Genomic DNA, 18,014 nt, shown 5'->3' with positions numbered 1-18,014 from the left:
AACTGTGTACGCTTCGTTCACTTGCGTAGTACTGCATGTACTTCATGAGAAAGGGGAAAAAAACCTTGTATTGATTTCTATTCGATTTACAAGAATACTTCCAACAATGATCTGAACAAATGCAAAAATACGAGTTTTTTTCCTTTCGCTGGTCTACTGTTTTACAATATTCAAGAAATTGTATTCATTGTTTGTTATGGTATTATCTTTTAAGTATTGTAATTTACTACAATGTATTAAGTTTTCACCCAGGAGTTTTGAGGTTTACTGTTGTATAATATTGAAGGAAATGTATTCGTTGCTTATGGTTTGTTATAATATAATTTTTTATGCATCGTAATTTGCTAAAATTTATTAATATTAATACGAAGAATTAAGAACCTTATTAGTCAGAACGAAAATTTAAATTATTAAGAGTTCGAGGTCTACTATTTTGAAACTTTAAAAAAAATATATTTTTCATTGTGGTGTATAACGGTATCATCTTTTATCTATCATAACTATTATTAATTTTTGTTATGATCTATTAAATTTTATTTCTGGAAACTCATTATTCCTCTGTATTTTCCCCCTATTTTTAAAACCAGCATTAATTATAATTTTATGTAATTAAAATATTTAAGAAATTTCTATTCTTTTTTTTTCATTATAAATTACTTCATGGAGCCGCATTCTGAAAGATATGGTTTATTACTTAGATTGATATTTTGAAGCCAAATAGAAAACAACCGGGATATGGATGAAGGACTCATCAGTCAACAACGCTTTCAAAGATGTACGTGATTATTAGCTTGCAAGGCGCCATCTGCAGGTGAATATTTTTACTATAATTTTGTTTATTTAAAGTAACTTTATACCATGCATGTTTTAAAACTTAACTGCGTATTAGTGAAAGCTATTCTCATCTTTACAAAAAATAAAAAATTAGAAATGACGTAGAAAAAAAAATACTGAAAAATATTAAAGAAAAAATCGCATTTTTTAGCAGGATTAAAATATTTTCAAAAGTACATTTTTTTGTTAGAATTTGTAAGACTCATTCTGGATTCTAGTTTAAAATATAATTAAACCGATTCAACATATTAAACAGTCAATTTCTTTGGGTATGAAATATATTTCAAAAGAAATATATAATTCTTTCTTTTTGTATAATACTAGAGAAAATTTCAAGTTGGAATTTGTTTATGGTAATTCTCTTAATTTACATTAAAAAAAAACTATTTTATAAGAAATAACAGTTGTTTAAAAAGTTTTTCAAAATTATTTATTTTCTTATAGAAAAAAAAGTGCATTTTTTTTAAAAGTTAATGGAACTGACTAACTTTTTTAATTATGTTAGAATATTAATCACAATAAAAAATTTTTAATTTCTATAAGAACAATATATAAGTTTCTTATAGAAATATACTGCTAAAACAAATTCCAGAACACAACATGTATGAATATATTTCACGATATGAAGCAATCCAGTTTACAGTATTCACAGAAAAAAGTATATCCTCCAAATTAATGGTAAGGATATTGATGAGCGCTATTAAAACACAAATACCAAACACATAATACATAAATTACAAAAAACCACCTGACAAAAATCCCTGAAGGGATTTTCATAAATCCAAACAAAAATACACCTTGTTAGGCATTTAGAACAATGTAAATACTAGTTGCATATTATTAACCAGTTTATTTCACTCATTGAAAATATATAAATATTTATTTCATATGGTCTAGTTTTGAATAAGCAAAGAAGAGGAATTCCGTGTAAGGTGTTCATCAAAGCTATAAAAACTATAAAAACAAAAATTTTCTCATAGATTCAAAAAATATAAAATTCTCAAAACTAGCTTAGTTGGCAATATCTTAAAAATTTGCCACATTAACGAGATTTTCCCTCCTAAATGAAAAACATTAAAACGAATCAATCATTGTTAATATTAGCAGATTTTTATGAGCCTTAAAAATTTAATTGTAACTTTTCAAAAAATAAAAACAAAATATATATCACTATGAATTTTATTTTTAAGGATTTTAATGAACCTTTCTTAATATTAACAAGTTAGAAAATTTTCAGAATTTGCACAGAGAATGCCGAATCAGGTGAGCAAATTTCCTCCTCGCAATCATTAATAACTGCAACCATAAACTTGAGAAAATTTTTTTCATTAGCTTTAAAAATATGCCGGAAAAAATCCGAAATAGGCTCCTATTCTTAAGATCAAACGTGAATTCTGGTACGAATTGAGAATGGCCGCCATTTTGAAGCACTTGTTACATCTCGATTTTTATTTCATTTGCATATCTTCGAAGCAAATAAAGTTTTTAAATCAAGTAATATATTATAGCTTCAGTGCTTTGTCATTTAACAGTAAATATACTTAAAATCACGATAAAAATATCATTAATTCAAAATTGTCGAAAGCAATTTTAATAAATATAAAAACTTAATTTATATATTATTCGATATAAATTCATATATTATTTCATAAGGTAAAAGAGAATTTGAAGAACTGCTTTTATTAAGGACAATTAAGATACATGCAACAAAGTTGATTATTTAGATACATGATAATACCATTTCCAAGTAATATGAGAACTAGTTTTCCTTTTGACAGAAACTTCGCCAAGACTGTCACCTGTTAAGCGCCATAAATCTTTATCAAGTTTAAAAGCTGTTTATGAAATATTAAAGTGCGGTCTTTTTACAATGCATCTAATCTATAATCTGCTGTCTCAGCCTGCAACAAACTGTCTAGGAAGTTTTTGACTTACATGATACTCTGTCAGGTAAATAAAATAAAATTTTCTACAAAAACATTAATCTTTAAACTTACAAGGGATGTTTTATAATTGCGTATATTTTATTATAAAAGTTAATTAATTTCGTAAAAAATTAAGTCATTTATCGAGGTTTATTTTAATTAATATTTTTACATTTTAACTAACTCTTTGTTTCTTTTTAATTAATTAATTTTTCGTTACTTTACAGAAACATAATTATCACATATCCCCGTTAAATTAGTTATAAAAATAATTAAATGTATACATAACCATACTTAAAAACATCTTTATATTCATATGAGAAATTGCATGCTTTAAATTTAAAATTAAGTTCAATACCAGAAAAAAACTATCTTTTATTATTAAATATAAGACTAGGTTTTGATAGTCTGTGACCATATGAAATACTTATTTATTTGCGTCCGATATACCTTAATTTTTTTAACACTGTTTTTACAAAAGAATTGAAAAAAACAAGATTGTATAGATTGTTTTGCTAGCAGTTTGTATTTTTGTTTACATCGCAGATGCTCATTTCATATTCATAATCTGCATAATCCTGAAAGATACACATTTAAGAGGCAATTTCCAATGCTCAGTTCATCACTGGGTTATATCACAAACTTTAAGATCTTTGAATTGTCATTAAATTATTGATCTCAAAGTTGCATTTTTCATTGACATAATTATTTTTTTTTCTAAATTAAATTTATAAATGTTTTAGAACTTAAATTTCAAACAGCAAATCCATATTTATATAAAGCTCATAATAAAACTTCAATTCCTCAATTTAAACTTAACAGCCTTTTTCTTTTATCATTCAATCTTAATTAAGTGAAAAAAAGTAACTCATGCTTATTACTATACAATACTACAGTAAGCAAAAGTATTGCAGATTTAAAATGTAAAAAAGACTTATAAAAATAATTAAAAAAATGAAAATTAGAATTAAAAAATATATTTCCTCACCAAAAAAGGCCAACCATTTTTAGCGTAATAATACAAATAATGGTAATGAACCGAGCTAGCTACTTCAACATGAGTTTAACTCATGAATCATTTTAGATATTTAAAAGATAACACATAATTAAGTTTCGCAGTAAATACCAACCATAAGATGGTTCAATATAGGCGTTCTTGTAGAGCTTATGGGCGATATTGCCTCATTTTTATCAGTCAGGATTATCGTAGAATTGCACATATCCTTGAGTCCCGATTTTACAAGGGAATCTTGATTCTCAACGTTTTAAAGCCTTTTTCCCTCACTGACTGTTCTCCAAAAGGCTATGTACTTGGACAAAGTTCCTGTTTACTGGACACGGAACTGCGACTGCTCATGTACCCAACTTGTTGTTGAGTAATTCTTCTGCATTTGCGAACGAAAATAAAAAGAAGGAAACACGATCCGAAGACAGCTACTTGCGCCACGCTTCCAACAATTGCCACTGTGTACAGCACTGGTCTTGTAAAACACAATCCTTTCTCTGAGAAGTGGATGGTTTCAAACTCACCTGCAATAAACAATGCAATTTTAAGTTATTAATGCATATGATATGCACATACATGGTTACTTACAATTCTCTCCAAGTTTTCTTAAGACTATAGTAAAAAAGCACAGCGAAAATAAACTTTGCACTAAATAAAGAAGTAATTCAGTTTCACTTACAGAACTTGCTTCTGTTCAATGTGTGAATCCTCAATCACGAGGCTAACATTAATGCTATAGACCAGTTTCTACCACGCATTACTATGGTATGATGGCCTTGAATATATTTGAATCAATGGCATTGCTCAATGAATCAATGTTGCATATTTGAATCAATGACTATCAATGGCATTAAATATATTTGAATTCCCTCACACAATTTTGCTAAATGCTCCACAAAGAGCCGTGTTGGCTCTGCGTATAGAGCACTCGCCTCCCATATGACGTGACCCAAATTCGAATCACAGTGGTGACTGGTTGATATAAATTCTGTGTCCGGTCCTCACCGACTGCAATGCTGATGTAAAACATGCTCTGTGATAGGCGGGTGAGAATACCCTGGTCGACGGGCTAGCTGTGGGTAGTCATAGTGGTTTTCCTCTCCATGTGACACAAACGGTTTACTTTCTTCAAAACGTCTTCCGCGAAGACTAGCCAGCTCTAATAATTGATCAGGAGTTCCCTTGCCTTCTAGGTTGAATTCAAAATTACGGAATTGAACATTGATTGTCGTAAATTCAGAATTAGGTCTGTTATTCAACGCCAGGAATGAAATAAAATTAGAGTTAGTTTGGTAAGAACTGGTCAGTCGCATTTACGCATGGCGTGTGAGCAAGTGTTCACACACAGGATGCATGTAAGGTGTGTAAAAAAAAACTTTATTTTTTTCTGTATTAAGTGCAAGGTAATATTATTACTGTATTTATTTATTTTATTTCATATATTTCTTCAGACTTCTATAGCCCTGATGAGATTTAGGACAACCCTATGCACAGTGGGCAAAATGAAAAACGAGCCACCCTGAATAATTTTGATTCAGTGATCTAGAGCTCAATCTTAAACGTTCAAAAGGGTGACCTTACAAATGTTAATTAATGCAAACGATTTAAGTTGCAATATCATACACAAAAACACTACATTTGCTGCGATGGATTTCGAATTTTTGACCCCCCAAAATATAGGAGGTAGTCTGAATCTGGAAAATATGATTTCAAGACTTTGGTCAGAAGCGGGGAAGTTTGGACCCCTTAATGTTAATTCTACCTATCGCGTATTTCGGCATATCTCGAAAATGTTTTAAGCAAAATAACAATAAAAAATGCATACAATTATAAACTTCATTTACTTAAAGATAATTCCGTGGAAAACTAACTTTTAGACAGTATTTACTATTTTTTATTAGTTTATTTTATAATAGTTGAAAAAAAATTGAATTGTAAGTTACGCAATTTTTTACATAATTTTAAAGAATGTATTTTTGCATGGCAAAACACAAAATTTGAGCAAAGCCTGAGAAATTGAATTTTAAAGATACGGCTTTTTCAAAATTTGATTTCTCAGGAACTATTCGACCAGTTTCGCTCATACACTTGTTTTTTTGTGTCATTTAAATTTGCATTGGTTAAAATGATGTGAAAAATTGTATACCTTATAATTCAAAACTTTTTCGACTATTATTAAATAAAATAATACAAAATAATAAATATATACTAAAAGTTATATTTTGCATGAAATTATATCTCTGGATCACGTCGAAAAAAAAAGTATGTTTACTCAGAGAAAGTGCTTTGTTGTGTCTAATTTTGTAATTTAAAATATCGTCTGCACTAATAAATTAGTATATTTGAGGTCACCCTCTCGAACCATTAAGATTGAGTATCAGAATGTAAAAATCCAATTTGATCAAAAGCTATTAAGGGTGGACCGTTTTTTATTTCGGAAAATGTACAAGATATGTAGGAATATAAAGTCATATAATATGTAATTGAATGGCTTGAGGAAATATAGTGATAATATACACTTTTCTATAAGTGGTTGTAACTAGATAGCAGTATAATATACGGGAACATTCTATAACCAGCATTAACGCAATTTTAAAAACACAGTAATGAGCAATTGGCCTATAAACCTCAAGTCTTTCAATTAAATTGGCTTATAAGCCTCAAATCTTTCAATTAATCCCCCGATTCAAATTATTTAGAAGAAAAAAAAATTCAAGCGCTATTGAATTAATATACTTTCTTTTGTTTTATATAATTATTTTATTTCGCATATTATTACTTCATTTTATAAACTCATTTGCTGAAATTTATTTTTCACTTATTAAAAACCAAGCTATACTCCCCAAATATTAAAAAAATAACGCTGATATTATAAATTCGGAATACGTAGAATATTTTGTGTAATTTTAAAAATCATTTATTTGTTCTAGTTTACAGTTCATAAATTCAATGTCCCGAGAACTAATTTATTTATGAAAACATTGTGTTAATAACAGGTTTTTTATTAATAACATGTATTTTATAATTCTCACCTTTATATGAGTACTTAACCTAAACATGTCAGGCATTGTATACAATGAATTACATAAAATACAGGATCACATGTTGCGAACAACATGTATATAAATCATGATATCATTTGAAAAGATACGTAATGAATATTATATATGTATTTTGCGGCAAACTTTTTGTAAATGCGGATATATTATGATTAGAAAAAAACATCAAGATTAAACGATCAAAGATAAAAAATTATTTTTACTGTAAATATTAACTAGCATACTTGAAATGGACATTACTTTTTAAAAAAGATTGTGTGTTTAATAGTTCATTACATTTAAGACCAAAATTACATTTGTAGAAAATGTAATTTACGAATGCAAACTTTAAATCAGTAAATAACTCGAATTGTTTCGCATTCACGCAAAACATAAACACCAAAAATCAATCTGTTTTGCCTAAGTTATTTGTCATTACAACGTATGTCTCATTTAACACTAAGTAACACAAAACAATTTTTACCAATAACAGCTTATTGCACAACTCAATAAACCAGTTTCAAATAAGACGTTGACAACCAAAATTCAATTGTTTGTGACACATCCCTCGCTATTGCCACCACTCTGTGATAAATAATTAAAATGTTGTCTCTTCCACGAGAATCGAACATAAAATTTCATTCACTGAACAGTTCTTTTGTGTATTAGTTTGAATACTCTGAAGATCGATGGCCAACGACATATTAGAAATGGTATACAGAATGACAGTCTATCACGATATGCAAATACAAGAACTAAGAAAGTGTAGGTAAATCAATAGCTACAACACGGCTTCCTGAATATATATTAGAATCGCTGCTCAAAACAAATTCAGAAGTCTGTCCCATAGGGGAGTTTATATTGGCAATCGGTAAAATTCTAGGAAATCGTCTCAAAATATTGAATTACAACTGCTGCGGTTTGAATGACAAAGTATTGACATGGGGTTAGAATAATCGCCAAGGGAGGCCTTTTGCAATTATTTGCATTAAATTTGGGATTTATTGCGGATCTCATTATGCCACGTTTCTGTCAATTGAAAGAAATGTCAGAGGGAAAAATGGATGCCACTGTATTGCGCCAAAGGACGCCGTGAAGAGAAATTTAAATTGGTGAATAGTTATTGGAAAACTGCAAAGTATTTAGACACGAGAGTTGAATATTTTATCAGTTTGAAGTCATTGACATTTAAAATTCAAATAATGTGGCATTAATCATCGTCGCACTTTATTAAACTCATCGAATAGAGTTGGTGAAATTCAAATATATAATGATTTTTGAATAATCTATTCCATGAATATTTAGCTCTTAATATAGCAAACTTTCACTTCTATTTTGTTATTATGAATCAAGTTGAATTCTATAATCCACAATATTGAGATACAATCTATAATGTAAAGATTTAAAAATATATTTTTATGTATGAAACAGAGTGTTTTATATGACGCAAACTACACTTTCTTTTAAATGCAAAATATTTACAGTAGAGATCTTCATATATGAAGGATGTATCCTATCAAATGCTAAACACGTTTAGAATGAAAGAACTCAAACTCTTGGCTTTGGCTCAAGTTTAATTTGAATGAAGATTTTTTTTTGCAGAAAAGCAGAGTTAAACCTCTTATTACCTGCAGATTTAGTGAACTATTCTGATTTGTAGTTAAACATTTTTAAGCTGTTCGCGAGTACATTCTGATTTAACCTACAAAGCAAGTAAGCCGATGGTTTTCAAACATTTATAATTCAAAAACTGATAAAAAATTTGGAAAAAAAATCTTGGAATAAATTTACATCATATGACATGACATTCAAATGTCAAGGTGTAATTACTTTTCCCAGAGTTTTCGAAATTAGTTCAAGAAGTTTCAGATAGATGGCGATGAAAGTCTCTCTTATTGATCTTTCAGTTGCGTTTACTAATTTTGTCCTCCGATTACAACAATCTTCATTTCAAAAATATTGTTATTTGAACTTCTGAGGAGAAATCAAAACATTTTGACGTGATTTTAAATTATTTTTTCCATGATTTATATGTTTCACTACTTGTAGCGACATCTGCTAGAATATGTTTGAACTAAAATTGAATACTCTGATAATAAAATTAATGCACTGATGCATAAATTTGCATCAGTAATGGTTAACGTATTATCCCACTATTTATAAATAATATGTGTTCAAAAATATTAGCAATCAATCTCAATAATAGTCGCATATAAAATAAACTAATCCAATGGCTAAAATAATAGGTTTATGTTAAATTCTCTCTCTTAGATAAAATTAGGCTTGTAAACCTTTCAAACATTTCTAGACTAAACAATTTTTTTTCAGATTTTGGAAAAATAAAAGAAACGTCAAACAATTTGCAATAAATAAATAAATATTGTTTAAATCTCGTGAAATTCGTAGAAACCTTTCATAAAAAATGTGTTCATTTTTCAGTTTTATTTCTTAATATTTTATAAGAAAATACGATACAATTAAAGATGTCACGTAGTTGAATCAACTATTTAGTGACTTTCTTACTTTTTTTAATGTTGTTTAATTGAGATTTTTGATATAGAAATAAAGAATCTTACTTTTATTTTTCTTGCATCATATATCTTATTACTTTTTGTTGTTTAAATGATACAATTTTGAGCTCTGAACGTAATTTTTTCTTAAAGAACTAAGTCTTTTTAGTATGCCCTATTCTCTTCTTAAAACTGCTTGTTCAATATTATCTCCTTATATTTAAATATGAAATATATCGGACGCAACCAAAAATTAGTGCAGATCACTGAAATCAAACATTCTCAAAAAAGTCTTAACTCGAAATTTAACCTAGCAAACAAGATTTAGTGTAATATTTTCAGGGCGAAGGAAATAAAAGAAGACAACAAAAAAAGAATGTTAGCAGTAAAAGAGAGTTAAAAAAAGAAAAAAGACATCCCTAAATTTCCTAAGCACCAGTAAAATGACACGTTAACGCCAGCTGTACGCGAGAAGTTATATATTTTTTCCCGTTTTCTCATTGTACTTATCCTAGGATAAGATGCTAGGAAAGAATATATATCCTAGAAGTTGATAACGGAAAAAGTAGGGAGAAAGATGGGATTTTGTGAAGCTAGGATACAGTTTCAGAAAAAACTCGTAACTTTGAGTTAAGCTGTCCGCATAGGAAACAACTTGTGGTAAGTAAATAAAAAGTAGAGACTAGAATTATAAATCTGGAGAGAGATTTCTTTTATTATTTTTATCTTAAGTCTTGAATCAGAGATAAAGGATGCATTCGAGCTTTTTTTCCCCGTTCACTATTCTATTTTGTTTTGTTTATTGGTTCTTAACCTGGCAAAATGTGGGTTAAGTTAAAGAAATCCGAAGAAAAATGTTTGGACTTTCCAATTTCATCATCCACTGAATATCCATGAAAGATTTTTTTTTTTGGCGATACATTATTAAAGAAGTGTTTTCTTAAATTGTTAGATGTTGTCAGGAAAAGAAAATAAATGCATCAGATTAAGTGTATTCATTTCAGTAACTTAAGTTATTTTCCTAATATTGTATAAATTAAACAAAATAAAATAGTAAGTCCAGATTTTTTTTGTTCACTGTTTTAACCTTACTAATACTTGAATATGGCAAATGCAAAAAAAACGAGTTTTTCACTGACTTAATTTAGGAACTTGTATCTGCAATAATTAGGCTCATTGAATTTGCGAATAAAATGTTTACGATTTTGATTGACTAATTACATTCCATATTTTTCACCCTAACGTTTAAAAAACGCTTAATTAAGATATAATTTTGTGTTACATACGTTTACTTTAACTGTAACATTGAGAGTCATTTTAAGACATCGATATTATTTTATTTTCAAATTTTATTACCATCCATTAGCTTGAAATTTCAGAATAAAATATTAAATAATTTCTTAAAGATATAAATTAAATTTTTAAATTGGTGACTGGAATTTACCAATTAAACAAATTTGAAATTAAGATGATCACATCGGATTGGATATTTAGTTCAATGGCAATCTTTATCTAAAGAAAATATAGTTAAAATTGCAGTTAATAAATTCAACAAAATGAAAATATCAAACATATATATATATATACTATTTTTAAAATGTAGGTTACAAAAAATATTACTTTTTGCATTGTTCAAATTATATGGTTTAAATTCATTTTTAATGGTCTAAACAAAGATTTTAATTGATCATTAATTTAAATTATATATATATATATATATATATATATATATATATATATATATATATATATATATGATGTATTTCAAGACTTTATCCTACACATAACTCTTTAAAATTCTACTCTCCGTTTCTCCTTTGAGAATAATATGAGAAAATATTGGGAAGAAAAAGAGGCAATAGGGACCACTTTTGCCAGTCTTACAGATGGCATTGATACGTGAAATGACCACCAACTAGAAATCCCATGACAATCAACGTATCCATCAACTTGTTTTACTTTTTTTACTGCTATCGAAAATCAAGCCTTTCTCTCAACTCTGTACTTCAATTTTTATGTACATCTCATTTCTTAATAAATTATGTTTCTTGATTTCCCCTTATAAAAGAAACGCAAGGTTTTTTAAACTTAAAGCAATATAGCTGTACCTTTTCTTTATTATAAAATTATTTCATATAGAGTGTCTTAAAACTACACAAAAACTGATAAGGTTAGAAAAACAAAACGTGTAATTCATGTAACAAGGGAGACAAATTTGCTCCCACAGTTCCTTGTTCTAATTTAAACAGTTCCCGATAGATGCCGTTGTAAATAGCACTTGAGGTTTTTTTTGTTATATTTTGATAACAAAAAATTGTTCTCCGATTAAGAATTGTGATTGTGGCTGGTGGGGAACATTTCGAATAAATTAAAAGTTTTTTTTGCAAACATTGGAAGATTTTGAAAATTGTGATGTTATTTCAATTGTTCAATATTACTCTACAAATGTACTGCTTGCAGCGTCATCTGTTGAATTAATTTTAAATTAAAAACAATGGCTATCGGAGGCAAAGTTATACCCTATCGCATTAATTTGCTGCAAGAGTTTGTATTTTAACCTAAAATGTTTCCCCAGTTTAAATTCTTAAAAAGTGTCATTCAAATTTAAAATAATCTATAAGTTAGCAAATTTCCATATCAATAAATTATTCGCTGAGAAAAATTACAAAATGAAATTTATCATTTGTTAACCGACCAAGATATTTTTTTCTTTTTTTCTCTCTTTGTACTTCTCTTTCATCCGTCCTTGCTAATCACCTTCTTATTTGTTTTATCACGCTCGTATGTGATTTCTTGATTGACCTCTTCCTGATTCTTATGATTCTCCTTAATTGCATTCCTACTTGCTGTTTATTTAATTTATTCTTGTTTTTCAGTATAATTAAATACAATCACTGTACAAAAATATTTTTTGACCATGAAAAGTCTTATTTTTTCTGACCACTAAACTTTCAATTGGTATACTGAATAAAATAATATTTGTCTCATAACCATATATGGCAACGTTACTTTTAAAAAGCAACGAGTAAAAGTACAAGTATTTTTAAAAAAAATTAACGAGTAAAAAGTAAAAAGTTCTTAGTTTAAAAAGTAACGAGTAAAAAGTACAAGTAAAAGTACAAGTACTAAACAAAAAAAGTAACGATTTAAAAGTACATTTCCAGGAAATCGAAAATTCAAAGTCACCTAAAATTTTATTGAATAATATTCTTATGTTCTTTAATGTTTTTGCAAAATTGCTGTTATTTATTTAATTAATTTTAATTTTGAAAGTTATGGATATTAATTTATTTTTAAATTCGGAAGAATATTATAATATAATTTTATAATATAATAGTATAATATAATTTTATAATATAATAGTATAATATAATTTTAAAATCAAATATAATTTTATTATCAAACTTTTTATGGATTTGCGCGAAAAAGAAATTTTATCTATTGATTTTAATTTTTAGCTTATTATTTTTATTTTTTTTAAATTACCATTGATTTAAAATTGTTTTACTCTTTAGAAACGCGTTTTAAAAGCATAAACAAAGCAAATACGGGGTTACAGATAGCTTTGTGATCTTTGAGCTAGTAAAAAATAATTGAATGTGCAGTATAAGTTGAAACAGAAGGTATTTAAACACGAAGTTAGCTGGAAATGCATATATATTGAACATTAATTTTATAAATTAAAAAACATAAGCATTTTTTTTAAATTTAATTTTTCTTCTTCTTTTTTTCTTAGATAGCTTACCGAGTTTTAGAAAAAAGTAACGATTTCATTCGATATTTCCGTTACAAATACTTGTACTTTTTCCCTAAAAAAGTAACGAAAGTACAAGTAAAAGTACTAAAGTTAGAAAGTAACGAAGTACAAGTAAAAGTACCGGCTTTTACTTGTACCGGCGGTACAAGTAACGAAGGTAAAAGTACTGCCATATATGCTCATAACAAACAAATTTTTTTTTCTCCTCTTTTTCAATCTATGTCTATTTTTGATCTATTTATTGCTGCCATTACTAGTTTGGTACCTTTTTCATCACATGTTTCGGAAAATATTGTTTTTTTTTCTTATAAAAGGGATCAAACTGCTGAATATGGTGCTAAATAATATAAAGACAAGATGGTGCTAAAAATGCTTAAAATAAAAAATATGTGAAAGTATCCTTTAAGTTTCCCCTATACCTATAATTTTTTATAGATACTTTATTGCATTTTTTAAATATTATTCAAATCAAGATGTACATTTGAACGCATGAGTTTAAAAAAGACACAAATGTAAACTTTTGCTCAAACGTTAAAATTTTAAGTTCTGCAAAAATATATAATTGCTCATAAAGCCTTGCCTACCCTAAAGAAGTTTGATAGAGGTAGAAATCATACTTAATAATTTATTTTCCCCCTCCCTTCAAGGAAAATTCAAGAAAGCGTACTACTTAGCGAAAAGGTGAGTTTTTCAAGAACCTAGAATATTAATTTTCAAAAATTGATTACCTACTAAACATGAGATTGAAGCACTGCCAACTAATCACATGCAGTGTTTCCTATATTAATTTGCATTTCCAATTTATAAGAAAAAAATAGATTGGAATAAAAGGAAAAGGGACTATTTTTATCTGCCTCATTAATGTAAAATGTACACATATATGTAAAATGACAACTACGAATCCCTGGTGATCTTAATATTCAGCCACTCACACTGACGAGAATTGAAAAAAAAAAATTCAAGTCTTCCAAACATAAAAATATTCTAGACCTATGAAAGAACTCTTTCATAATTATTATCTTGAAAATTAAAAACATTGATTATCAACTTTATAAAAGGTATCACCTACTAATCACTTTCATATTTTTCTTTATGAATCCGTTTTTTAAAATAACGAAAGAAAATATTTTGAAATAATTTGGGAAAGCGACCATTTTTGCCTTCTTATTGATGGCCCAAAGATGTGAAATGGCAACTAACTAAGAACCCCTGGCAATCTCCATATTTATCATCTCACACTCCAATCTGACGGGAATTGAAGAAAAAAAAATCAAATTCAAGTCTCTTTCTAAATTCAATTTGTATTTCTGGATAAAAATAATTTATTTTACTCTCCTTTAATGGATTATCTTCTTCAGCGTATTCGATTATTCTAAATTTTTAGCAGTGGATTCTTCTGACAGACTAATTGATTCGGACAAAGTCCTAGATGACGTAATAGTGCAAATAAATGTTGATCGATTGAGATCCTTTGACATACCAACCCCCCCGTTTGAAGTTATCGTTTGATGAATAGTGTCGCAATTCAATTAAGGTAACTGGATTAATTTGTGGAGAAAAATTGTTCTGCTTTTATTCAATTTCGGAAGGTATGAATGCCCCCTTCTAGTTTTAAAATGATTAGTTGCATAGTAAGATCGTTAATCTTCCTTAAATACTAAATTTCTATAATTGTATGTAAACAGCAGAATACTTTACACAGCGGAATAAATATCAATCATTATTAGAGAGACCTATTTCTGAGTTTTGCAACAATTCACTATACAATTTGTTACATATTTAAAAGGAAAAGAGCCATTTTTATCTCTTGACAGAGTAATGTAGTGAAAAAAGTAATTTTCAGTGCATTTTACATTGAAACATTTTACATTTTTAATACATGCTTGAAAAATATGATGTCATTGTTTCTAATGACACTAGGACAATCCAAGTTCGTAAGCCATTAGCCTTTTGAAAATTAAGTCAAAAAGGTGCGCGTTTCGTTTGTCAGGAGAGCACCGCATGCGTGAAAGTACGCCTTGGCTCAGAAACCCATGTATAGATGTCAGAGCCACTCATTTGAAAAATATAAATTATTGTTAATAATAATTATTAGTATATTAAAAAATGCATGTAAGTTTCTTAATTGTATGTTGACTTAAAGCCATAATAAAATCTAAAAAAAAAACGTTATGAAAATTTTTGCAGATACTATACTTTTTAAGAAAAATAGGTTCATTGCGCACATACGAGGGGGTAGAGACCACAACTACCACAGTTTAGGCTGGGTTCATTTTGTCCCCGGTGATATGAGAACCGGAAAAAAGTTTAAAGTCTAAGAGCGAGTCGCGGTGGCTCAGGGGATAGAACATCCCACGATTGCTGGTTGATATGAATTCTACTCTCGGGTTATACTGATTGCAGTGCCGACGTAAAATATCCTATACCGTAGGGCTAACCGTGGGAGGTTTTCGTTTTTTTTTCCTAACGCAAATGTGGCTGTTTAACGCGGGTTAAGAAACATAATAATGTCTAAGAGAAACAAAGCAATTTATTTATTTTTACTGACTTAATATCTTTAAAATTTCTGATTCTGCTGTGAATATTTTTCATTATTTTTACAGTCACTTTATGTTTTTAATGTTCTCCAATTTCTTATTAGACTCCTGACGATTTCCTACAGATTTGAATTTTTATTGTTATTCATTTATACAGGATATGGATATGAAACTTCAAAAGAAGCTCATATTAATATGAACGGTGTAAATTAAATCCATGATATATTTTAGCAATTTTCATATAAATATCAATAAGAAATATTTTAAAAAGGAACATATTTATTAATTTTTGCATGTGTATTTAGTATTTTCTTAAAATAGAAAACAAGCTTTTAGGTCACAAAGGCATATATGTTTTACAGAATACATAAGTAACTTACAACTCATCTTGAAAAAAGAATTGATACGGAACTCATATAAAATTATTTTTTCAAAAGTGTCTACAACTGAGCTACGTATCGATCCCGTTATCTACCTATACGGAATTAAACTAGATGATGACATTTAATAAGTAATGACAAACCGCCTCGAGAATTTCGACTAATACTTATTTACTCCTAATCACTTGGAGAGGGTGAAAATCATCTAGGAGTATCTTCAGTCTCCTAAAGAATCATCTTCCAGATGAGGGGATGGGGCGAAACTCCCGCCCTATTCCCTTTTCCAATTCGATAACGACCCCAAATTAAGTTCCAAAGATAGAACGTTGGAGCAAGGTTAAGCCATGACAGGTCATAGAGGCATGACTGATTATCAGGACTCGTCCTCATCGCTTCTTTACATCAGTAATAACCGATACTGGAAGGCTTAATCCTTTGATTACCCCAGCAAAACTTAATGCCGGAGGATGAAGAGGATGATGCAGGGAGTGATCTTAAGCATCGTTGGAGGACCACTGATGTTTATGGGATCATTCCCGAGAAGGATTAGTTTCTTTCTTTGTTTAGAGGGAATGGGTTCTTAACGTTCAGATCTTTTTGTATTGAGTCGATGCGAAAATTTCCATATAAATTTTATTTTATGCGTGATGGAATGTGAGTTACGACGTATCGTGAGCAAGAGATATTGTAGATCCAATGTCTCGCCATTAGAGTTTAGTATAAGATGTCTGTTAATGACTTAAGATTTTATCGAAACACAATGTTTTATAAGAACTTTCTCGATGCTTTCTTAGATTCTGAAGTTAATTTTTTCGAATTCACTAAGAGAACGCTATACACCGGAAGAAACTGTTCCTGGCACGTTCTTTTTTCATTCAAAAAATTATTTAAAATTTAAAGCCTGGAACGAGTGGCTTATGGTATAACTAGAGTAAACAATGAAGTTTCAAATGCCCACATATTTTGCATTCCAAAATATGCAAACAAATTATAGCAGACAGGATTATTCAGAATTACGCAGTGGAGTAAATTTGTTCGCATTTTGAGATTTAAAAAAAAAAAAAAACATTTGAAACTTTATGATTCACTCTAGGTTCATCTGAAATTACTTTTCCCAAATTTTTCAATACCAATGGAGGTGCAACGGAATTTGCCATGAAACGTTTCTCCCCTGTGTTTCCACTTTGCCCTGTATAGAGAGTTAGAAGAAAACACATAACCTTAAGCAACCTTTGATCTCATTACCAAATTTTTATACCAAGAGATATGTTAATAATGATAACTATGATAAGACCAGATTTTAATTTTCGTTGTGAAATCTGATATAAAAACTAACCTACATAAAACTTTGATTTTTCAAAAGATTCACGTTTCTAAAACTCAAAATGTAAGGAATGTACGCAATCTGGAAAATATGGTCCAGATAGGTGGATCATGCTTTTGCTTACTCGCAGAACTAATGTTATTTTTATTTATTTTTTTAAGAAATCTTAGTCAGTCTATTACTGCCTTGTTTGATTATTCGTTAGATTTCGATAAAATTTTTGCTCTTTTCCAGCTCAGATATAAATTTTCAAACATTTGCATACGTTTTGGACATTATTTTTGACAAGGATTCTAAACATTATCTACTATCTACACATTAAGAGTGGTGATTAAGAAACATCCTGCATTGTTGGAAATATTTTCAAGCACAGTAAACCATAGTATTCTCTAAATTTGTTCCAAATTTATCATGACCCCAACAAAAATACATCATAATTTAAATTAATTTTTGTTAAATATAACAAAACGATATAATGGTTTTAGTTGAATGGAAATAGGATTTATTTAAATGCCTTATTAAAGATGCAGCATGTTTTAATCGAATTTCTGTCTATATACTTTTCTTATTTTTCATAGTATCAGTGATCATTTGGCACTTAACTAATAATTATCTATTTGATTGTAAATAAACATAAGTGAACATGAGCGTTTCTAAAAATGCACTTTTTAATGCCTTAAATATTCTGATGATTCGTTACGCA

General features: G+C 28.6%; 1 protein-coding gene across 3 annotated transcripts in view; it reads right to left on the bottom strand.

Moving 5' to 3' along the window:
* Positions 1-2,968: 2,968 nt before the first annotated feature.
* The window catches only part of LOC107443874 (uncharacterized), a 329,039-nt gene continuing 313,993 nt past the window's right edge, over positions 2,969-18,014 (bottom strand). For all 3 annotated transcript variants that reach the window (XM_087166130.1, XM_087166132.1, XM_087166131.1), the window contains one exon: positions 2,969-4,289. In XM_087166130.1, the coding sequence (XP_087022256.1) occupies positions 4,063-4,289 (227 nt within the window). In that variant the 3' untranslated portion in view covers positions 2,969-4,062. The remainder of the gene's footprint in view (positions 4,290-18,014) is intronic.

The sequence above is a fragment of the Parasteatoda tepidariorum genome, chromosome 6, assembly GCF_982258835.1.
Source record: "Parasteatoda tepidariorum strain Cologne lab strain chromosome 6, Ptep-v5.0, whole genome shotgun sequence".
NCBI classification, from domain to species: domain Eukaryota; kingdom Metazoa; phylum Arthropoda; class Arachnida; order Araneae; family Theridiidae; genus Parasteatoda; species Parasteatoda tepidariorum.
The sequence above is the reverse complement of the archived record's forward strand: the minus strand, read 5'-3'. Positions and strand labels throughout refer to the sequence as shown.